The sequence below is a fragment of the Narcine bancroftii genome, chromosome 11 (assembly GCF_036971445.1).
Source record: "Narcine bancroftii isolate sNarBan1 chromosome 11, sNarBan1.hap1, whole genome shotgun sequence".
In the NCBI taxonomy this organism is placed as follows: Eukaryota; Metazoa; Chordata; class Chondrichthyes; order Torpediniformes; family Narcinidae; genus Narcine; species Narcine bancroftii.
Window position 1 is genome coordinate 8,020,116 of NC_091479.1, and position 23,931 is coordinate 8,044,046.

The 23,931-nt window shown below is 44.3% G+C and overlaps 1 protein-coding gene and 1 long non-coding RNA gene across 15 annotated transcripts in view; both read left to right on the forward strand.

The window, feature by feature from the left end:
* ppip5k1a (diphosphoinositol pentakisphosphate kinase 1a) overlaps window positions 1-3,477 on the forward strand; it is a 184,893-nt gene extending 181,416 nt beyond the window's left edge. For all 14 annotated transcript variants that reach the window (XM_069902475.1, XM_069902469.1, XM_069902468.1 and 11 more), the window contains one exon: window positions 352-3,477. In XM_069902475.1, coding sequence (XP_069758576.1) covers window positions 352-668 — 317 coding nt within the window. In that variant the 3' untranslated portion in view covers window positions 669-3,477. The remainder of the gene's footprint in view (window positions 1-351) is intronic.
* Window positions 3,478-5,474: 1,997 nt separating this feature from the next.
* On the forward strand, window positions 5,475-16,724 carry LOC138746304 (uncharacterized). Its single transcript, XR_011346853.1, has 3 exons — window positions 5,475-6,402; window positions 14,691-14,797; window positions 16,054-16,724. It is a non-coding gene; the product is annotated as an uncharacterized lncRNA (long non-coding RNA).
* Window positions 16,725-23,931: the final 7,207 nt, after the last annotated feature.

Sequence of the window (23,931 nt, forward strand, 5' to 3'; positions counted from 1 at the left end):
TGGTTTAATGTCCATTGGGCATTGCAAATCTTATGAGATGTTATTCACACTCTTAATCCAATGGACTCTTCATCCATCAGATCAGATTTCTCTCACTATTAATCAGAAATCTTTCATCACAAGTCTACAGCAGGTTGAAAACATTCTCCATAGGCATCTCTAAGATGAAGAGACACAATCTCTGATTGTTTCACTGGGGTGCTCTGACGGTCGGATTGATTCAGAAATGATCACCATGTTAATACCCCTGTAACGACGTAATGAAGCCTTAATTCAGAGGTGGATTTCACTGCATTTGTCGGAATAATTTTTGATGCTTACTGATTTTTATTTAAAATTCTTTGAATGCAGACAGCAGTGGTCCTTCGAGCACCGTGTCAAGTGCTGGCCCGTCCTCTCCCAATACCTCGGACAACTCGCCCCGCTTCAGTTTCAGTGAGAAGTCATCACTCACGCCCCAGAGCAGTGAAGAACAGCAGCCGCCGCCTGCGCGCCCAGCGGCTCCAAGCCAACATGCTGGCCACAGTCATAAGGACCTGCAACTGAACAGCCAGGCACAGCAAGTCATTCAAAATCAACAGCCGTGCCAGATTCACAGTGGCCCACAGGCACCGGTGAATGCGGCTGGGCAGGGCCAGCAGGCAGTCGAAGGTCTGGTGGAGACCTAATGATCAAAGCCATGGTATGCTCCATATTGCCCTGTCACAAGCAGTGAGGCCCACTCTTGAACTTTTGTCATTAAATAGAGACTGATGCTAATAGTTTGAATATCCAGGACACAAGTCTGGCAACAGTCCAGTGATGTGGGGACCCCAGATTCAGACTAGTCTGGTGTCACCTTGTACCTTTGAACCCTCACATGATGGTCAAATTGGATATCAGCATCTCCCATATGACAAATGATATATTTGTATCTTGTGCATCTCATTCTAACATGTACAGAAAACCAGCTCTTTGTCCGTGCAGTTTGTAAATTTTGAAAGGTTATTTAATTCTGGTCTTTTGTAAATACAGAAATAGAATTCTTATGGATGTGGACTGAGGTTTTAGATTCCAATCTTCTGCCCTATTATCTTTGCAATGGTTTCATTGATCACTGTTAAGCTGAGGAGAAATATCTTGTACTAGTATTTGAGTTCCAATTCAGATGAGAATTAATGGAATGAAATGCCCCTGGTGTCCACGATGACCTGTGAACTGTTGGTCAGAGTGGTTCCAAATTTGGTCTCAGTCCTGCAAGGCAGAAGCTGGGAGAATTTCTCATTCCCTTGTCGGCTGCACCATCACCTTGCAAGCCTCTATTTATTGCCCATGAGAAAACAGTGATGGGTTCCTTTTGGAGCTCCTGCACTCCATTTAGTAGAGGTACTCCTGCCTTGGGTAGGGTGTTCCCACATTTAGACACAGTGATACATTCTTCGGTCAAAATGGTGTGACTTGGATGTTTTTCAGGGGTTGGGTCTCCCAAAAGCCTGCTGCCCCCCATCCTCAATTGTAGAAGTTCAGCCTCAAAGGCCCAAGGATGGAGAAGCAGGATATTAAAGCCAAAAACTCCTTTCCTTGAAAGCAGAAATGGTGTATTTATTGCACAAGGATCAGATGGCTTCAATAGCTTCCAAGTTTGAACATTGGCTTTCACATAGATTGGTCACTAGGAAGTCACCTGGAAAGAAAATGTATTGGAAAACAAATATATGTGTACCCCGGTTAGCTAGTTTAAAAAAAAAATCAGAAAATCCAAAATTAACATGATTTCTGTGAAATAAAAATAAATGTTGCTTATTCACGAGCCAGTTGTTTGTGTTCCGAAAGCTCCATCTCTGAAAGAGAAGTTGATTTACTTTATAAATGTAAAAGATGGTACCCATATCTTGGCGTGATTGTGTGTCATCTGTAGGGAGATGTCTATGTTCAATGCGCTGTGGCTCAGTTGGGAGGATTTTGTATCCGAGCGATTGTGGGTTCATCCCCCACTCCAGTGGTTTAAGGGTGCAGAGGATTCGACAGGGCATTCCCAATGCAGGTCTGCAATACTGCACTCTCAGAGGTGAATTTGGGTGGAATGTCAGACTGAAATCTTTCTCTCTCTGCCATGATGCTCTTACATTACAACCAGCAAATGTTGCCGTTGGACTGCAACATTACTAAAGTCTTATTTGGCCATTACTGTCTTGATGTTTGAGTTTACTGGGCCCAAAATTTGACTCTAAGGCACACTATCTTGAGACTGTGGAATGCCTGCCTTTCTTGGAAAGAGATGCTGATTGTGTGCACACCAAGACAGGACAAGTGTTTGTCCCATGTAGACATCTCACCAAAACTCCCCAGATTCTCCTAAAGAATGGGAAAGGCGGCAAAAGGAATGGCTCTTGTAGAACAGCGATCCCAGTGTGAATCAACATTTTCACACACTGTACATTATCTTGTAGTGTAATTGTAACCTTGGGGCATTATTATAACAAGAGCCCAGCATTAGCGGCTTTATATGAAAGTGAGACACTCCAGGATATTGATATCACAGTGTGGTACCTGCTGAGATTGATTGGTTTGAAGATTTTTGTGTTATACTGACGAGACTATTCTACCTATTCCATTATCATGTTTGAAATGTTTAAGCTGACCCACAACTATGCAGCTAAACACAGCTCGAACTACGTCATCAAATTTGCTGATGACATGACCGTGGTGGGCCTTATTAGTAGGAATGAGGAGTCACCATTCAGTCACTAACAGACTGGTGCAGAACCAAGAACCTGTATCTGAACATTGATAAAACAAAAGAAATGGTTGTTGACTTCAGTGGGCCTGGGGGGACCACGCTCTGCTGACCATTGATGGTCGTCAAGAGTATCAAGTTCCTTGGAGTGAACTTGGCAGAGAATCTCACCTGAACTCTTAACACCAGCTCCATAGCCAAGAAAGCCCAGCAGTGCCTCTGCTTCCTGCGAAGGCTGAGGAAAGTTCATCTCCATCCTCACTACATTCTACAGAGGATGTATTAAGAGCATCCTGTGCAACTGCATCACCGCCTGGTTTGGAAGCTGTACCTCCTCGGATCACAAGACCTTGCAGAGGATAGTGAAGTCGGCCGGTAAGATCATTGGTGGGCTCTCTTCCTACCATGACGGACATCGATAACACTCAATGCAAGTGAAAGGCAATAAACATTGTGAAGAACTCCACACACTCCTCATGTAAACTGTTCTCCCTTCTGCCATCTAGTAGGAGATACTGTAGCACTCAGGCCCTTGCATCCAGATTGGGCAACAGTTTTTTTTTCTCTTGAATTCCCAGAACATGTGTGGATAGTGTACCGTGGACATTTACTGTATGCATCTTAATATAATATTTAATTGTGTTTAACTTCTCTTCTAACTTATATTTATGTAAATATGCTCCATGGTCCTGGAGAAACACTATCTCGTCTCTACCATGTGAGCATGGTATGAATGATAAATAAAGGTAACTTGAATTATATGGATGCATAAAGTTGTTCTGTACATTGGAATACTTCTGGGAGAACAGAATGAATCCATAGATTTTGAGTGAGTCAGGAAATTGGATGCTCTAGAGAGCACTGGAAGATGAGTTTTATTATTCTGTTGTTTTTACATTTGGGATGGGTTAGTTCTGAAGAATGAGTTGTACATGATTGATAATTATAAGTTCAAATCCTTTCATGACTCTGGGAAGTTTTAAAATTGAATTTGGCTGGCACCAAATTGTGTGTAGTAAAAAAAAAATAATAAATAAATAGATCCTTTATCCTTCAAAAGAGGAAATTGATCCACATGAATATATATTGCTGTTCAAAAGCTTTCAACCACTGACAAAGTACACAGGACATCAGGAGTAGAAGGCAAAAGTCTGCAGACACCGTGGTTGAAGTAAAAACACAACTCTGGAGAAATTCAGCAGGTTAAACGGGGTCCTTTAGGAAAGCAAGATACAAAACCAATGTTTCAGGCTTGAGCCCTTCGCCAAGGTGTGGAAAAATGATGGCAGGCATCCAAACAAAATGTTTCCATTCCTTGATGAAAGGCTCAAGCCTGAAACGTTGGTTATGTATCTTTAACTTTACTATATAAAGTACACTGTTTGACCTGCTGAGTTTCTCCAGATTTGTGTTTTTACAGGACATCAGATTTTAGACACAGCACAACCAAGTCCCTTCAGAAATCCTTGGGTCAGGCCTCAAATAGAATGTGGGATCTTAATCTAGTCACCACACAGTGGGAAGAGTATCAAGGCTTCAGACTAGGTTGCTGGAATGGTTCCAGGACTAAGAGACCACCATTATGTGGGAGATGCAAGTTTCTCTTGGAGCAGAGAAGGTCACAGAGAAATTTAAGAAAGGCAGCAGAGGGCACTGATCTAGGACAATAGGCAGAGAAGCAAGCTGGTTTATCTAAGTCGCAAGTTGTGATCTGGAATGTGTGTGAAAGGATAGTGGAAGCCAATTCTGTTTTCACTTTTAAAATTGGAAAATTACTTGAAAAGCACTGTGGAGCGGTGAGGGGAATGTACAGGGAACTGAGAATGATTGGAGAGTGCTTCCAAACAGACAGTGTGGGTCAGATATCAGCTCCGATAACATTGGCTGACACATCTATAGCTGCCAAGGTTCTGCTCTATAAGAGGGCAAAAGTGGGGAGCAGCTTTCACGCCACATGGCACAGCTACATTAACCTTTATTCCCCCCCCCCCCCCCCCCCACACTGAGACATGCATCAGGAAATTCACTGAAATGGCCTGTTACCGTGCTGTATGTCTACATTTAAAAAAAATTAAATGTAACTCCACTCGAAGAAAGGAAAAAGAATCAGACTCAGAATTTATTGTCATGGATGTGTCCCAAACTTTGTTTTGAGCCAGCATCACAGTGTAAATATTGGTATAAATTACATTTAAAAATAAATAAGTTAGTGGAAAAATAAGAGAAACCGAGGTAGAGCCTGTGGTTCATTGTCCATTCAGGAATCTGACGGCAGAGGGGAAGAAGCTGTCCTGCACCTTTTTCCCAGAGTGAAGAGGGCATGGCCTGGGTGGTCATGGTCCTCGAGAAGAGAGGCTGCTTTCTCTTTATTTAAGTTTTATTTGTAATTCTACAGACTTAAATTTTATAGTCATCGAGAACCACTTCCCCTTTATATTGAGCCCCTATTTCCACACTTCCCTTCCTCCCCCCACCTCCCATCCAAACCTTAACAAAGGTTTATCAATTACTGAAGATGATGATGTTAATACACTTTAGATAAAAGGGGAGAGGGGTGTCAGCCATGCCTCTTGATTTATTCTTGACGTTCCCAGGCTCTATATGAGCCTATTGTATGGACCTGTTGTCCACTGTTTCCTTGTTAATCGCACTTGCACCTAAATGCATCGCAAGTATGGCTGCCACACCTTAACAAAAGCGTCGTGTCTCCCTCACGTCCATAATATTTCCCAAAAGGAACAGCGCTGTATCCTGTGGATACTCACCCCTGTAATTTTCTCCAAAATATCCCCCAGTTCTACCCAGAAGGGCCTTACCTTGGCGCATAGCCAGGTTGAATGCACAAAGGTTCCTGTCTCTACACCACATCTAAAACACAATTCTGGGATTTCTGGTTTTACCGTGTGCATATTTTTTGTGGTGTAATGTATAGCTGGTACAAGAAATTATATTGAACCAGCCTATATTTGGTGTTAATAACAAAGGCAGACCACCATCATTCAGGAATTGTTCCTAAATCTGACTCCCATCTTTTGCCTTGATTTATGGAGACCCAGTTTCAGGGTCTCGCTTTGGACATGGCAGAAATGAATTTAGGTGTGGTCCCCTTTTGAATTAGAGCCTCCATGCCATTACACAATGGCAGGGCCATCGTTGGGGCCTTGCTTGTCCTTCAAAAAAGATCTTAACTGAAGATGGCTGAAGAAGGTCTTATTTGATAGGTCAAATTGATTTTTTAATTGCTCGAATGAAATGAGCTGCCCCTTCTCATAACAGTCCTCGATACACCTGATCCCTTTCTGGCAACAGGTGTCCAGGATCTTATTACCCATGGTCATAGGAATTAATTTATTTTGGGTTGGGGGCATTTTTGGAGGACAGCTACGTCCATGTAGAACCTCTATCCTGTCTACATCGGAAACATTTATTCTAAATGACTGGATGCAATTTATTCAATTTTTGTGGTGTAAAATATGACTGATGTATAAAATTATATTGTACCATTCTATATTGCACATTTATTCTGTTTTTTATACTATCTTAACATATTTGTGTCCAATTTCTATCGGTTACTTTCTTAAGACTCTTGTAGATGCCCTCGATGGAGTAAGGACTGATGCACGTGATGGCGCAGACCGAGTTCACAGCTCTCTGATAGGAAATTATAGGCCTGACATCAGTGATTGGTAAGATGTTAGAATCTCTTAAGGTGGTGGTTTCAGTGGACTTGGAAGCACATGGTAAAATGAGTCAAAATCAGCATGGTTGCCTGAAGGGGAAATCTTGCCTAACAAACCTGTTGGAATTCATGGAAGACAGATAAATGAGAGTGGGTGAATGTTGTTTACCTGGATTTTGAAAAGGTCTTTGACAAGGTGATGCACATGAGGCTGCTCAGCAAGATACATGCATGGTTCAAAGATTGGCTGACGGGTAGGAGGCAGAGAGAGGAGATAAAAGGGGTCTTTCTGGTTGGCTGCTGGTGGTCTGCAGGGCTTGGTGTTGGGACCACTTCTTTTCAATTTGTATGTCCATGATTTGGATGGCTTAGACAGGTGAGGAAAATGGTCAAGAAAATAGCAGATGAGGTGCAGTGTCGACAAAAATGCAATCATGCACTTTGGTGGAAGGAATAAAGGTGTAGACTATATTCTAAACAGGCAACAAGTTAAGAAATCAGGCGTAGAGGGGGCTGGGAATCCTCATGCAAGACTCCCTAAAGGTCAACTTGTATGCAGATTCAGTGGTAAGAAAGGCAAACGGAATTTTGCCATGACCATTGCCCCTAACAATAGAAGATAGAGAAGCAAAAGAGAGTACCTTTGGAGACGCTGAGTGTCCGTGGATTCACCTCCAGCACCTCCTGCAGCCTCAAGGAATCTAGTTCAAATTACTGGCATCCGAAGCTCCAGGTCAAATCCTCCGATACGACCATGGCAACTCTTTGTTCACCGGACAGCAGGAAAAAGTGGAAGTGTATCATGTGTAATACATTTTTATGTATTAAAATATGAGACAATAAAAGGAACCTTGAACCATGAATCCTGATAAAAGTTACCTGATTTTAAAATATGATTTGTCAACTACCAAGATTTCAATAAGAATAAGTTTGATGAGAAGAGTGAGATGTGGGTTGGGAGAACAGTCTTTCTGCAGACCTGTTGGATGAGAGGGATGTTCACCTCAAGGAGCATCTTCTGCAGCTCTTAATTCAGAGAAACACCCCAGGTTGTTTCATGCATCCATTAACAATCAAAAAGGCATACCTAAGGAGATACCTGGATAGAAGACCAAAGCCCTTATGAAAGAACCAGGTTATGTATGAGGAAGGGGAAGTTGAAAGTAGGAATTCTAGAGCTAAGGATCATGAGCCCAAGGATATTAGGGGAGAGTGGCAAAGTGACTCAAGCTTCAGATTATTCGTGATGACCCAATATTGACATCCTTGAGTAGAATTAACCTCTTATGGTTTATGGCAACATGGTTAGCACAACGCTGTTACAGCGCCTGCGATTGGGACCAGGGTTCGAATCCCACGCTGACTGTAAGAAATTTGTATGTTCTCCCCAAGACTGCGTGGGTTTTCTCCAAGGGCTCCAGTTTCCTCTCACTGTTTGAAACATACCAGGGTGTGGATTAATTGAGTTTAAATTAGGACTCGTGGGCTGAAATAGCAAATTTGTTTTAATATAATTTAAAGAAACAACATGATCGGAGTCGTGTGTGCACTGCTCCCCACCCTAATTATTGTTACCATATAAATCTAGGGAGCCAGAGAACCAGGTCTCAGGTGGGATTTCTGCTTTGCACTGCTTTTTCTTCTCTGGAGTTGAGCTGCAACAGGTATGTCTGCAGAATTCGTGAAACCTCATAATGTGATGCGTTTTCCTTTCTGACCGAGCGGGTGGCTGAGTAGCAGCTCTGAGAACGGATTCTCATTGAATTGAGCTCCAGTTCAGGTCTATGAAGGGGTTTGCTTGTTCGGTGTATTCAAATTATTTTGAAAGGCTCTGCCGAACAAAGCTGGGGGGACACTGGTTGATGTATGGTTTTTCTCTTGTTTGAAGAAATCCTATAAAATTGTACACAAAAACTAATTGCAAAATACTGCAGGTTCTGGAAATCTAAACACAAGGTGGAAAACATCTTTAAATCTCCTGAAAATTAGGTATTCATTCATCAAAATTAGTAGACATAGCTTTTTATTGAGTTGAAGCCCCCTTAAAGGACTTTGATGAAAAGGCTGTCTGAGATCTGGTAATCCCTGCCTGTCAGGTGGTTGTTTGCTAACATGCAGTTAATCTACCAATGGTGCAAATTAGACATCAATTTCCTCAAGCCAATTTGATGTGCTCACCCAGTGATTTACTAGTGAGTCGGTGAGTTCCATTCATCATATCAGATCTTTGTCCAGAAACTGAATCGTGACCAGTTTTAACGTTGTGACTGTGCCACAAAATGTGTCGTTTTGCGGCGGCAGTGTTATGCGCTACAGGTGCAAAATTGCAATGAATTGCATTCTTAAATCCAATATTTAAAAAGAAATAATTAGTGCAAGAAGAGAAAAAAAGTGAGGTGACGTCTGTTCAGGAATATAATGGCGAAGGGGAAGAAGTTGTTTTTGTAATGTGTCTTCGGATTCCTGTCCCCACTGGTAGCAGTGAGAGTGGCCGTGTCCTGGGTGGTGAGGGTCCTTGAGGGCTGCTTCTCTAGAGACGTCACCTCTTAAGGAAGTCCTTAATGGAGTGGACTGAAGCCTATGTTGGCGCTGGCCGAGTTCACAACCCTCAAGCCTTTTGCTGTCCTGTGTATTGGCACCTTCATGGTGCGGTTTTATCGTTCTTGCAAAATTTATTTTCCCTTCTTGAATATTTTGTAAGGAAAATGTCAGACCAATATACTTTGCTCTGATAGAAGGACCACTGTTGCTGAATCAGTGTTCAGTGTAGGGGTCCGAACAAGGAAATGCATCACGAAATGATGGACAGTAAAGCTCACTGAGGTGTCGGCAGGCATTAGAGTTTCTGTGGGTTGAACCTGCATCTCCTCTGCAGCTGAATAAGGGTTACTGAGAGGGCCTCTGCAGGATGCTGAAATGAGATACTTCATGTGGTATGTTCCGGGCTTTTTGGTGATTGCACTTGGCAACTGGGGATTAACAGACCTCCTCACCGCAGCAGGGAGAAAGGTCATTGTCCATTGTAGGTTAAACAAACATCTGTCTCGAATCCCTTCACTTTTCCACTTGGGCAGAATTTTAATTATTCATACACGTATAATAGTTTATACCGTGTAAAAGATTGGCCCCGGCCGCCCGCCCATCTGAGCTCCCGACGTTCCAGCCACAAACTCTTGCCCAGGCCCCGGCCACCCACCCATCTGAGCTCCTGATGCCCAGAACACGGACAACACCAGGTTCCAGCTGCCTGCCCACCTCTCCAAGTTCCCGACCCTCCAGCTGCCCACCCACCCAAGTTCCTAATGCCCCTAACGACACCAGTACTTACTGCAGTCAAAAGTAATATGCATGTAAGAGTCAGCCCTCTACATTTTACCCTAAAAAATGGTCCACAAAATTCAACTATTATACGCGTATATATGGTCGATAATTTCTTGAAACCTGAACTTTGTGCGGTGGGGAGTTTTTTTTTGTGGAAACAATTGCAAGATCTTTAACCTTGATCCTTTCCCATCCCATGGTAGACATGGCAAATGTCTTTCCTTCCTGGTGACAGAAGCTCATTCATGAATCTGTTGGACCTGACCTGTTGTTGGGAAATCTCCACCAGGCACATGGTGGGTGTCCTAGTGCAGCGGATAGCTGGATAAATAACAAGCCTCAGTTGTTGACACATGGTTCTTCGCTGTCCAGAGTAAAGAGTTTTTTTTTAAAGACGCTTTCTATCTTTTTGATGTTGGGGAGACAAGAAGGGGAAGCATGAATATTGTTCATGGTACTGCGACATCTTAACTAATTGGTATATTTTCCACTGCAAGGATTACAAATTATTTTGTTAATAAAGATCAAGAAATGGAGCAAAAACACTGTGTGTGGGTTATTCCAAGGGTTAGAAAGTTCATGAATGATATATACGTGGGACCTTCTAACGCCATTCCAAAAGCACCAATAGTCTGCATTGGTGTAAACCATCAAAATGTCACCCCTCGGGTTAGACAAGCCAAGTTTAAGTTTTTTAAAATCTATATTTTTCTTGTAATCCTGTATGGGAGTGTTCTATATTTAGATTTGTCACTCCAGGAATTACTTTGGAGCCAGTTTCTAAATTCCCCCCTCATCTCGCCTAGAAAGGAAACTTATTCGTCGACCAGGTAATTTCACAATGAATATTGAATAACACTGGTTATAAAATTAATGCAAATGCAGGGATTACAGTCAGTAATTAAATTAGAGCTTTATTTTTTTAATGAGCCAGCAATGTAATTGTTTAAACAAAATTCCCACTGTATATTACTTGAAGTGCACAATTCAAATTAATATGAAAGCTATTTGGGAATGATCAGGAGTAATGATTAGAAGGTACTTCAGTCTTTGAAATGAATAGGTTAGTGGAGCCCTGTAATGTGAAGGGGGAGCTTTTGTCTCATTGGCAAGAGGAGAATGCCAGGAGTCTCGAGCGCCATAATTGTGATAGTTTTCAGGATCACGGTCTGGTATGAGGGCGTCATGCCCCTGAGCAAAAAGCTCTGCAAAAGGTCGTGGACACAGCCCCAGGACATCACAGGCAAAACCCTCACCACCATCGAGAACATCGACAGGGAACACTGCCGTCAGATAGGAGCAGCGATCATCAAGGGTCCACACCACTCAGCACCCGCTCCGTTCTCGCTGCTGCCCTCAGGAAAGAGGTCTCGGTGCCACAAGACTCGCACTAGGTTCCGGAACAGCTGCTCCCCCTCCACCATCAGACTCCTCAATGACAAACTCAATCAGGGGCTCGTTGAAGGACTCGGACTTTGCTGATTTTATTTTCCTTCTCTGTATCACACAGTCAATTTGTTTACATTTTATTTGTTTAGAATTCTTTATTTATCAGTATTTTTTGCACTGCCAATTAAGTGGTAATTCTGCCTCACCCGCAGGAAAAGAATCTCAGGATTGTATGTGATGTCATGTTCGTACTCTGACAATAAATCTGAAATGAGTTAAAAAGTATTTGCAGTTGGCCTTTGGCTAAATCATTCCAATGGACCAAAGAATTCCTTGGAGAACTGTGGTCCATAGTCTGTCCATCACACTGTGCCATGGGCATGATCTATGCGATTCATCCAAGCAAAATTTAGAAACAACTCCATCCACTGCAAAACCTTTTGACCTTACAAATGTGTTTGTAAGGTTGTCCATCAGTGAAATTATGGGGAATCCAAAAATTGGACAGTCACATGGCTTTTATGTCATCATGCAACGAGTGGTCCACTGCAGACGAAATCCCAATGAAGACTGTCATCGCACTAACCCTATTTTTAATTTCTTTAAAAAAATCTAATTAATTAATTGATTTGGGGTTTTTTACATCTTATTTGGACATAAATCACGGTAACAGTCCAATAACGTATTGGGTACGGTTTTGAATGGTGGGAAGAAACTGGAACCCCTGTGGAAAGCCCACGCTGACACGGGGAGAACGCACAAACAACGTGGGATTCGAACTTCAGTCACTGGTGCTATAACAGTGTGATGCTAACTGCTACACTAATTGTGCCACCCTCTTAATCTTGCTTTGTCCAAATCTGTACCTTTCCCACAACAAGTTTCACATTGGGATGGAGATGATCTACAGCAGTGGTTCTCAACCTTTTCCTTTCCACTCACAGACCACTTTAATTAATCCCTATGCCATTGGTGCCCTGTGATTAGTGAGGGATTGCTTAAGGTGGGATGTGGGTAGTAAGAAATAGTTTGAAAACCACTGTTTTAATTGTACCTCATTGACTCGTTATGTGGCCGGTTTCAAAACTCCAAAGGAAATGGGCCAATGACATTTTTTTCTCAAGCAAAATATTTCAGTAACAATTGGGTCTGGAGCAGTGGTTCCCAACCTTCCCTTCCCACTCACATCCCACCTTAAGCAATTTCTTACTAATCAGAGCACCTATGGCATAGGGATTACTTAAAGTGGTCTGTGAGTGGAAAGAAAAAGGTTGAGAACCACTGATCTACAAGAAGAACAGAGTGAAACACAAAGTCTGCAGAAAACACAAAAATATTGGAGGAATTTGCTTCTGGACCGGATTCTCTAAAGCAGGGGTGTCAAACTCAAATTCACAGAGGGCCAAAATTAAAAACTTGGACTAAGTCGTGGGCCAAACTAAATATTTATTGAAAATTTTCAACAACATCTGCATGTTTTCTCTTCTTTCAACATATGCAATGTTAAACTTTTTCTTATTAAAATAAATGTTTAATAATAGTTTTGGTTAAACTCTTTCCAGAAGAAGCATTAACAAATGAGAAATAAAATATTCAATAAATAATATTTCTCCATAGCCTTTAAGCTCCTTTTAAATGTATTTTTTTTTTCACAAGCCAACAAGTCAAAAAAAATAACAACTTGCTTCAATGAAAATCCAATCTTTCAACCTTGAAGAGTCCAAAGTTAACCAAAGAAAATTTGAATCCAAGCTTTTCTTGCTCCACTGTGATTTACTCTGATGCACCTGGGTCTAAACCAGATACTTGGCATCTCTTTTCGATACAAGTTCATCAAACTGTGGGGTCAGAGTTTGCCTCCCACCTGTCTTGAAAGGTCCTGTTTTCTGTCTTTCGTTTGGCCATTTTTCGTAAGGGGTTTATTACATGTGAGTTAGGCGACAGGTCGCAGATGGTAATGTAAGTAAAGAGAGGAGGTGGGGGCGATTAGCGGGCTGACGGGCCCGCGCCAACGCATTTGCAAAGCATTCTGGGATTTATAGTATTAGCCGTGCATGCGCTATAGTGGCGCGGCAGCCAGCGGGCCAGCTCTAATACATATTTGATATGATCTTGCGGGCCAAATATAATTATATCACGGGCCAAATTTGGCCCACGGGCCTGAGTTTGACATGTGTGCTCTAAAGGGTGACCTCTGGAAGGACAGAGGTCGAGGGTGTTGTTAACGTTTTTGCTGCAATATCGTGAGAAATTGGGCCTTGCATAAAATATCTGGAACACAAAGCACGACCAGCAACCTAGGCTCTCCGACCAGCACTCTGCTTCCCCTCTGGACAAACAAGATCAGTGACAAAATCCTGGAAAATATGGATTCCTTTCCAGATTTTTGAGCCGGAGATCAAGTTTCACTCCCACCTTACGTACATTAAGCACAACCTTTGGCCCCTGAGAAGAATGTTCTAAGGCCAAGATCTCAAACCTGATCCAAAGCTCATCATGAAGCAACTAATTATGTGTGTAAGTGCCGTGACTAAGCTTTGGTTAGTTGTGACACGAGGATGTCATTGCAGGGAGAAAACTTTATTTCAACACTCTGGTATGAATTCAACATCCCTTTATTGTCATGTTACACAAAATTGCCATCTGCCTGCCATAAGACAGAGCTGCCATTAGTGTTTCCTGGTGCCCCTGACAGTTGTGGCGGCATTCTCACTGTAGAGGTTCATTGGAAGTATACAGAGAGGTTTGTTTTAAGCAAAGCGTAAATACGGTGAAGGGGGTTTATAACATGATTTTGAGATGAGAATGCCCATTGGTGCAGATATGGTGCACAGCCAGCCAGAGCAAAGATCGGAGGTGATCAATATTTGATTAGCACTATTGATTATAGGGGTTTGCAGCTTATGAATTTGTGCAGTTTGATTTTTAAAGGATACAACATGGTAGAAAGCCCTTCCAGCCCACGATAACCATTGCGCCCAATGAACCTGCCAACTGTGCCTGTTTTAGAGGGTGGGAGGAAACCGGAGCCTCTGGAGAAAGCCCACGCAGGTCACAGTGAGAATGTACACACAGACAGTGGCAGATTCAAACCTTTGGTTATTAATTTTTTTCACTTTATTCATATTTGAAACATACTTTGGTGTTGAAGCAAAGTTTGAAATAATACAGCTGAGGCAAGATGAAGTGGGGAGATATTAGTTCCAAATTTTGCAAAGATTAGGAATCCAGAGTTACAATGGGAGGCAGTGCCATCTGAGTGGTGGTTCATGCTGTGTGTGTGTGAATGAGTGTGCGTGGTCTGTGAGAGGGCAAGTGTGAGCAGGTGTGCACATGTGGGGTAGTGTGTGTGAGGGTGGAGGAGTGTGGGGTACGTGTGTTGTGTGTGAGTGAGCATGGTGTTTGTGAGGGCAGGTGTAGGGGGTGTATATGGGGGGACTCTGTGAGTGTGTGTGTGTGTGCGGTATGTCTGCTGCAGGGGGCGGGGTTGTGTATGGGGGTGCGTGTGGAACTCTGTGTGTGCACACACACGCTCCTGTGCATCCGAAGGTTAGGTTGCAGTTCTGATATGTGCTGTCCTTCCAGAGACTAACCAATCAACGAGCAGTGAAATGGGCAGTGTAGCAGTGAGCGCAATGCCTTTACTGCGCCAGCGATCGGGACCGGACCTGGGTTCGAATCCTGCACTCTCTGTAAGGAGTTGGTATGTTCTTCCCGTGTCTGTGTGGGTTTTCCCTGGGGTCTCTGGTTTCCTCCCACTGTTCAAATCAGTACTGGGAGTTATAGGCTATTTGGGTGTAGCTGGGCTGCTCTGCCCTGGGCCAAAATGGCCTGTTACCATGCAGTTTGTCTAAATTTAAAATAAAATTTATGTCTAGCACCTAAGATAGGATCCAATTTACATCCAGATCAGAGCAGCCAGAGAGGAGGAGAGATTTCTGTTAGGATCTGATCCAGTGTTTTAAATAGATTCCTTTATATCTGCTCCTACTGTCAATTGGCATTAGTATTTCTTTCTCTGCTCTCTTGAGTGTCTGCCTTCCCCACCCTCTGTCTCTGCCAGACACTGTCTATTATGTAATCTGCTGTGATGTGTTTCTCCCTCTCTCTCTGCCCTCTCCTCTCTCTCCCCCCTCCCTCTCTCTTTCTCCCCCCCCCCCCTCTGTCTCATAGGAACATAGGAAGTAGGAACAGGACTAGGCCAAAAATGGCCCATCGAGCTTGCTCCGCCATTCAATAAGATCATGGCTGATCTAATTTATCACCTAACTCCACCTACCTGCCTTCTCCCCATATCCCCTAATTCCTCTATCACCTCATTCGGCCCAACGAGCCTGCTCCATCATTCACTAAGATCATGGCTGATCTAATTTATGACCTAACTCCACCTACCTGCCTTCTCCCCATATCCCCTAATTCCTCTATCATGTAAAAATTTATCTAACTGAATTTTAAATATCTTTAATGAGGCAGCCTCAACCACTTCCCTGGATAGAGAATTCCAAACATTCACTACTCTAGAGGTCTCTCCCCCTCTTTTTTTCCTCTCGTCACTTGCAATCTCAAAGGGGTGTTTTGTACATCATTTCCACAACAAATTAATCAAATCAGTCAAGGAACCAAGGGATTGCATCTTTAAATGTGAATGAGCAACATTTAATGATAGAACTCTATATAAAGCTCCCTTCCGCCATGCAGCTAAATCATTAAATCATCCTGAACCCTCACTTTACTCTGACAGTTCATGCTAAATTTTCTGTCTCGGCATTCAAAATAGCTTTGTTGCCATTTTATTGTGTGGAGCATTGTGGATTGCATTAGGTATCACAGGCAGATAATTATCTATGTTCCTTTTTAAAGTTTGATTGGCTGTTGGGTGTACCTGTAATCTCATAAATAGCAACCCACACAAACAATTCCATTACCATGCCTCAATTTTTTTTTATAGAGAGAATCCTGTTTGAATGAAGCCCACCTTGAATCGCAAGGAACTGCAGGGTTACGACTGAGCTCAGACCTTCGTAGAACCGAACCTCCCCTATGGTGACTCTTAGCCGTACTTCCTGCTGCCCTGGGAAAGCAGCCAATGTATTAAAAGGCCACTGTGGTCGCACATCCTTACCCCTCCTCCGGCGGCTAGAACTTCCTCACCGTCACCAGGCAACTGAATGAATCTGTCATTGGAAAAAGGATGCCACCCTTATTGTGCTTCAATGAAACTTTGTCCCTGTGGCTAAGCACTCATCTACAGTAAAATCCCCCTTATCCGGAATTCAAGGAAGCGGCAGCCTCAAGCAACCGGCAAAAAAATTGCAGAAAATAGAGGTATAAAAACCAAAAATTTTTAATTGGCACCCCCCACTTTGCAGTCAGTCCGTCACTTCATGCAACATGCAATCTCAAGCAACCAGAAAATTCACATCTGGAATCTACCATCCCCATTGTTGCCAGGCACCAGGGGTTTGACTGTATCATTTTGCACTGCCAATCGTACTTAAGTATTGAATGACCTGCCTGGATAGCACGCAAAAGAAAGTTTTCCTCTGTATCCTGACGCACATGCCAATAAGCCATTTAATTGTAATTCATTGTGGGATCTCTTGCACAGCCTTGGCAATGAGGAAGAAGTTGTAATGTCTTCTCAAGGTTAGTTGCATTTGGTGGCTTCTGATAAATGGATGGGACCCCGGAGATGGGGTAACAGGCCTTTCCGGCCCATGAGCCCACCCAATTGACCTACAACCCAGTATAATATTGAGCGCTGAGAGGAAACCCACACAGACACGGATTCCTTGTGGGATTTGAACCCAGGTTGCTGGCAAGGTAACAGTGTTGCGCTCACCCCACCACCCTAACTCTCCGTTTCCAGATTTTACACCACACAGGACAATTATCAACAGTTACTTCATCCACCGACCTGCACGCCTTTGGGACATGGGCAGAAACCAGAGAACCTAGTTGGTGTGTGGGGGGGGGGGGGGGGGGGGGGGTTGTCACAGAGAGGATGCAAGCTCCACAAAGGCAGTGCTGGAGGTTGGTATTGAACCTGAGGATCTGTGTGACAGTGGCTCTACTTTCAGCACAGTGTATCATCCTCAATGATTAAACAGCCAGTTAAGTAGTAATAAGGTTGTTTGATGGGCTGGCCTTTGGGATTGAACCCCCCCCCCCCACCCCCCAGGGTACACTGAACCTTTTTTTGTTGTCTTTAGAAGCGGCTGTGTTATTTTGAGTCCTTGATCAAGGTTTGAGCTCTAAAGTAATTAAAGGATAACTGGAAGGTACAAAAGTAAAACCGGAAAGTCTGCAGACCCCGTGGTTCAATTAAAAACACAACACTGGAGAAAGTCGGCAGGTCGAAAGGTGGAGCAAAGATAAAGATACATAACCAACGTTTCGGGCTTGAGCCCGTAATTAAGGTATGGGCAGGTGTCCGAATAAAAAGGTGAGGGGGAGGTGTGGGGGGGGGGAGGAGCTCGGTCCTAAAGGCAGGAGGTAATGGTGGAGAAGGGAGGGAGGGCTCAGCAGCAAACAGGGAGAAGGGGGATGGCTCAGTGAATAGAGAGGGAAGGGGGGGGGGGGTTTGTGGAGAGATGAAGGAAAGGAGAGGGAAAGAAGAGCAGGTTAGCAGAAACGGGAGAAGTTGATGTTAGATGGAAGATACAAAAATAGCTTCTTCCCCTCCGTCATCAGATTTCTGAATGGACGGAACCACAGACACTCCATTACTTAGTCTTTACTTGCACTCATTTATTTATCTTTAAATGTCGTATATAACAATATTTACACGGTGATGCTGCCGCGAAATGAATTTCGTGACATGTCATAACAATAAATTCTGATTCTGAGTTTAAGGGCCAGCATGACCTTGTTGAAGGGCAGAATGGCCTACATGTGTTTTCAGTCCATTAGGTCCCTTTGGTCTCAGCTGCTGATCACTGAACCATGAAGATTTTGCTTCCTGAATATTTTTGGTTATATTTTATGGGATCACCTTAAAATCTTTCTATCACATACCAATTTTTGTGATTTCCTGTTTTTTTAAGTCTACTTCAAGCCTACAGAACTATGAAGTACAACATGTCATTGAAAATTCATTTCTGCATTCACTCTTGGACTCCTTCCCTGCTGATCTTGGTGCCGTCAGTGACAAACCTGGTGAAAGGTTTCACCAGGACATTGCAACCCTGGAAAAGCGGTATCTGGGCAACTGGAATCCATCAGTGCAGGCCGACTATTGTTGGACACTGACACGAGGGGCATCAGATGCTGAGTACAAACAAAAGTCAGCGGCAAAACATTTTTAGGTTGGTTGAACTGACCCAATGTGTCAGCACCACGGTGCGATTAAACTTGCTAAATTCAATAAAAGTTAATTTAATGTTTTTCCAACTTCTTACGAGATACTGCAAATCTGAAATTATCTTTGTGTTCAGCTTCAAGTTGTCTATCATAATCTCCAATTTTTTTTCAGGAAGCAAACCTTTTGAAAGCATTTGTTATCCAGTGTCATCTGTGTTTTCTGCCACAGAGGTCCGGTAGAGCAAGAAGTTGTATAAATATGTTAGACACCTTCTCACCCTGTCACTTCCCACTGGGAATAAATTCATGGACTGCCGTCTTTCTCCTGGGCTTGATCCTAACTCCTTGGGATTCCCATAAATTCCTTACGTTAATAAATCCTGTTTCTCCTCCATCCTCTGTGGGCAGGTGGTTGCAGTAAGGGCTGGAACAACAACTGCTCTGGTACGTGCTCCATCGATTCTAGGTGGGGTTAGACGGTGGTGGGGGTGAGATAGAAGTGCGAGTCAGGTGGGACGAGATGGGCGTGGGAGTCGGGTGAGGTGAGATGAGGATAGGGGGAGATAGAGCATCGACCACATATCTCTGCTGGTGACAGCTCCTCTGGTCCGAGCTGAGGTAGATCTACCTCTGGGTGTGCTCCCATCAGTTCTTCCCTCACATGAGCATTGTTGGATAATGATAGGGGTTTGAAATAGTCCTGATTTCAGGTTTGAATTGACTTTCCAAGCCCACGTTGTACTGATTTGACAGAACCTAGCATTAAAAGGTAGTGCAAGGTTCAAGTGTCAGTAGCTTGTATTGAATCGGTAATGACTGGGCAAACCCCTTGGTGTTCTGACTGCCAAAGGTTTGATGGCATTGGTGTGTTTGTAAAGAACATGTACAGCTCTTAGTTAAAGTAGAAAAGGATTCCTTCACCTAATAATTTGCACAATCAAAAGAAAAAAGGAGCAGGGAGGCCACTCGGCCCCTAAAACCTATCCCGCCGTTCAAAATGATCGTGGTTGACTGAGCTTAATCCCCTCTGCGCTGGTTCCCCACAGCCCTCAGTGCCTCGATCTCTCACCTTATGCACTTCAAATGATCCAGTTTTCATAGCTCTCCAGAGCAAAGAATCACAACGTTCCTCCACACTGTTGAGTGCTGCACTAGATCCCAGCATCTGTGGACCAACTCAATTGGACAGGTCCAGTGGAAGACCACCTCGATCCTGAAGGATCGGTCTGAGTCGTCAGACTGAGCTGTCCCATGTCTGGGGGAAGTGGGGAATAGTTGTCTGGGATGGGTGCCATTAGAGAGATGAAAAACCAAGGGTCACCATCTCAGAGGATCTTTCCTGGACCCAGCACACTAATGGCATCGTGAAGAAAGCACGTCAGCACCTCTACTTCCTCAGGAGTTTGCAGAGTTTGGTATGACACCAGAAACCCTGGCAAATTTCTATAGGTATGTTGTGGAAACCACTGGCCAACTGCATGGGGACACCAATACCCCTGAGCATAAAACCCTCCAAAAGGTAGTTGACACAGCTCAGGATATTACGGGCATGATAATGACCCTGCAACCCATATTAACGATATCAATTGAGGAATAAATACCACTGTGCTCCTTAAATTATGCGTTGACAAGAGATTTGATGGGACGTCACCTTGAAGTTGTAACACAAGGCAGTGCTGCATTTGAGGGCCAGCTTGCATTTCCTTGCTCTGGAAGCCACCTCCCCTGACTCAGTGTTACCCACTGAGCCCTACCCGATACCAAGATGTAACCGCTGAATCTGATGCTTGTGTATCTCTCTCCTTCACAGTAAACCCTGGCCTAAAGTCATTCACTCTATGTTCTTGTTTTCTAGGGTTCTGGCTGAGGGGGACATTGCTGTCTCTCACCTGAAATGCTCTCAGCAGCTGACCGTCAGGAAGAACGGAGCCATGTTCCTGTTGCCTACAGGGTACTGTCTCCAAAGGCATGCCGCAGTGCCATCTCTGCGTTAGCTACCGTTGCCAAGGAAGCAGACCAAGTACGTCAGTAGCCACAGCAACCTGATTGAAATTCGGACCTCGAGGCCTCCCTGAACTCATGGTTTGAATTTGAACAACACAAAAATCCTCATTATTTTTCAGGCCATGTCCCAACTGCACCTCAAAGGCAGTTACCACGGCAATGCCCCCCCCCCCCCCCCCACCTAATCAAAAGAGTTTCAATAGGAATTGTTTTCCAAGCCCTGAATGCTGGTCTGTGGCCCAGCTCCCCGCTGCTGAGATAAACCACAAAACCTACTTTATAAAACCATGTCGGCCGCAATCTGCGTCTGACAGATCAGCTGAGAGTCGAGGTGTGAGGGCAGGCGATCTCTATCCTGCAGCATTGTTGCCCATTTGTGTTGTGACTGGGTAACCTTGGCTGCTGGCGACCGTCATCATCTCTTAAGTTATTTTTGGTGCGGTTGGCCAGCAGGGAAATGGGGAGGGGGGGCGGTCCTGTGCTTCAGGGCTTGTCAGAGGTTCTCCACCGCCACCCTCCTGGGGTGTGGAGATGGTGGCAAGCACGAGGAACCGGTGCCTTTGCACTGAAGCGTTCACCACGGGTGGAAAAACATGGGACGGTCGGGAGGGAGGGAGGGGGGAGGGTGTCCTGAAAACTCAGGCTGCTGTGGCCCGGAGAGTATCAATGCCAAGACTGAACCATTGCCATCTCTGTTGTTGCCTGGAGTGTGACAAACCCCAGGCAACACTGAGCAAAGTCAGTGACTTTGATTTCTGAGAGCTTTTTGCATTTGGTTCAGGACTTTGTAAACTCCAGTCACTGCAGCAGTTTGGTTTTGCATACCGTCCCGTCCACATTCTTCTTAAATGTTAAAATTGAGTCCGCCTTCACCATGTCAGCTGGAAGCTCATTCCACACTCCCACCACTCTCTGTGTGAAGAAGTTCCCCCTAAACCTTTCCCCTTTCACCCTTAACCCACATCCTCTAGTTTGTATCTCACCCACCCTCAGTGGAAAAAGCCTGTCTACGTTTATTCTGTCTATTCCCCTCATAATGTTAAACACCTCTAACAAATCTCCCCTCATTCTATTATGCTTCAGGGAATAAAGTCCTCACCTGTTTAACCCTGTAACTCAGTTCTTGAAGTCCAGGCAACATCCTTGTAAATCTCCTCTGCACTCTTTCAGTCTTATTGATAACCTTTCTGTAATTTGATGACCAAAATTGCATCTAATGCTCCAAATTTGGCCTCACCAGTGGGATATTGACCAGGTAATCAAAATGATGTTGATTCGAGAGCATTGAATCAGAGGGCAATCCACAGGACCATTAGAGCAGCAGAGAGGATCACTTTAGGTGTCCGTCCTCCTCCTCCTGGAACATGGAACATGGGCTGATTGGCCAAGCCATTATAATGAGACAGTCGTTGATAAACCTGTTGGGGAAGTGAAGGGAGGATGGAGCTCACTCCCACAGGGAAGAGGTAAATGGAACAGATGCTGGAGAAACATTGGAAGGAGGGAGAGAAGAGGACGTCATGGTCTTCCATCTAACATTAATTGCTGCTCTCTCCGCAGATGCTGCCTCACCGACTGTGCATTTTCGGCATTTATCTCAGGACAGCGGCAACTGCGAGGAATGTGATGACTGGGAGCAAAGATGAGAGGTAGGAGTATACAGAGCAGACGGACTGATGGGGCCATGGATAATTCCACAAGGCAGTCTCCTTGGAGAGGGGGGTGCACCAGCACTGATATGCAAATAACCAGTCTCTTCTTCTTCTGCATTCCAATATTGAGAGAAAATTAGTACTCCAAATCTTAAACACGACTAATGCTGGCACCTGCCTGTGTTTACCAAGCCGTAAATTAAAGTGTTAGACAAGAATTATGTTGCAGTCAGGACGACTAGCATCAGCTGGCTGCAGAAAGCTGAACCACTCACAGCTCATCCACTTCCATCAGAGGTGCATATTCTGAAAAGATTCAAGGCTGCTTCCAGTCTTGTGTGATTGATAACTGTTGGCATTTGTAAAATTGTAGCAGCTCCTCTGCAGGTTTTCACTATCAACAATTTTAATTTAAACAGGCAACACAGCAACAGGCCCTTCTGGCCCACAAGCCCGTGCTGCCCCAATACCCCTATTAACCTACAACCCACGTGCATTTTGAAGGATGGCATCGTGAAGAAAGCACGTCATCGCCTCTACTTCCTCAGGAGATTGCGGAGATTCAGTATGACGTCGGAAACCCTGGCAAATTTCTGCAGATGTGTGGTGGAGCGCGCGCTGACCGGCCGCATCACGGCCTGGTACGGGGACACCAATACCCCTGAGTGTAAAGCTCTGCGAAAAGTAGTGGACATAGCCCAGGGCATCACAAGCAAAACCCTCCCCACTGTCAGGACATCTACATGGAACGCTGCTGTCGGAGAGCAGCAGCCATCATCAAAGACCCTCACTACCCAGCATACACTCTGTCCTCGCTGCTGCCATCAGGAAAGAGGTCTCAGTGCCACAAGACTCGCACCACCAGGTTCAGGAACAGCTGCTCCCCCTCCACCACCAGACTCCCCGACGACAAACTCAATCAGGGGCTCATTTAAGGACTCGTACTTGTGCACTTTATTGATTTTTTTTCCCTCTCTATATTGCACAGTCAGTCAGTTTACATTTTTTTTATTTGAGTCCAGTTTTATTTAGCACTACCAATTAGTGGTAATTCGGTCTCGCCCGCAGGAAAAAGACTCTCAGGGCTGTACATGATGTCACGTATGTACTCTAAGAATGAAAACATGAAAAATGAACTTTGATGTTATGGGCCTTTGTTTGATTGCCTTTTGGCAATGCTGTGTGACCTGCTGAGTTTTACCAGCACTTTTGCAGACAGCACTAGACCCCAGCTAGCAGTTTAACTAAAGTCAACACCTCATGTTGGATTTCAAACCAACACACTGGTTTATCTGATTTTCATGTGTGCAGTTGGTTTGTATTGAATGCAGGGTGTGTTTTCACAAGTTAATGTCTAGAAATGATCATGTACTTACATAGCATTCTTTGTCAATGTATGATCACGTTCATGTACCTACACATGGTTATCTGTGGTGTGTGTGTGTGTGTGTGTGTGTGTGCCTGTGATAAGCCTTTTTTATACTGATTTCCAGTCTCTCTCATCTCTCAACAGCAATCAGGTCAGAGCTGACTGTGTGTGGTGTCTGGACCCGAACATTGATGCAAGCTGTCACTGGCAAGGTGGGTGTCTAGACAGACACGCTGCGGGACCTTGCTTGCAGATTCAATTCAGAAGCTGAGCTGCAGAGCACTCAGCTTGTGCTCACCGAGGTGTGGGGAGATGCTCTGCCCTTGAGTTTGGCCATTCACAGGTCCAGGTAACAAGCTGCCAAGGGATCCACCTGATCCAAGGCCTGTCCCTCTTCTCAGGATACATACATGCCCAGATAATCCTGGAGAGGTGCCATCCAGTGTCCACTTCCTCTCTGGAGACCTTCTGGGACCAATGGATAGTGCAGTGCCTAGAT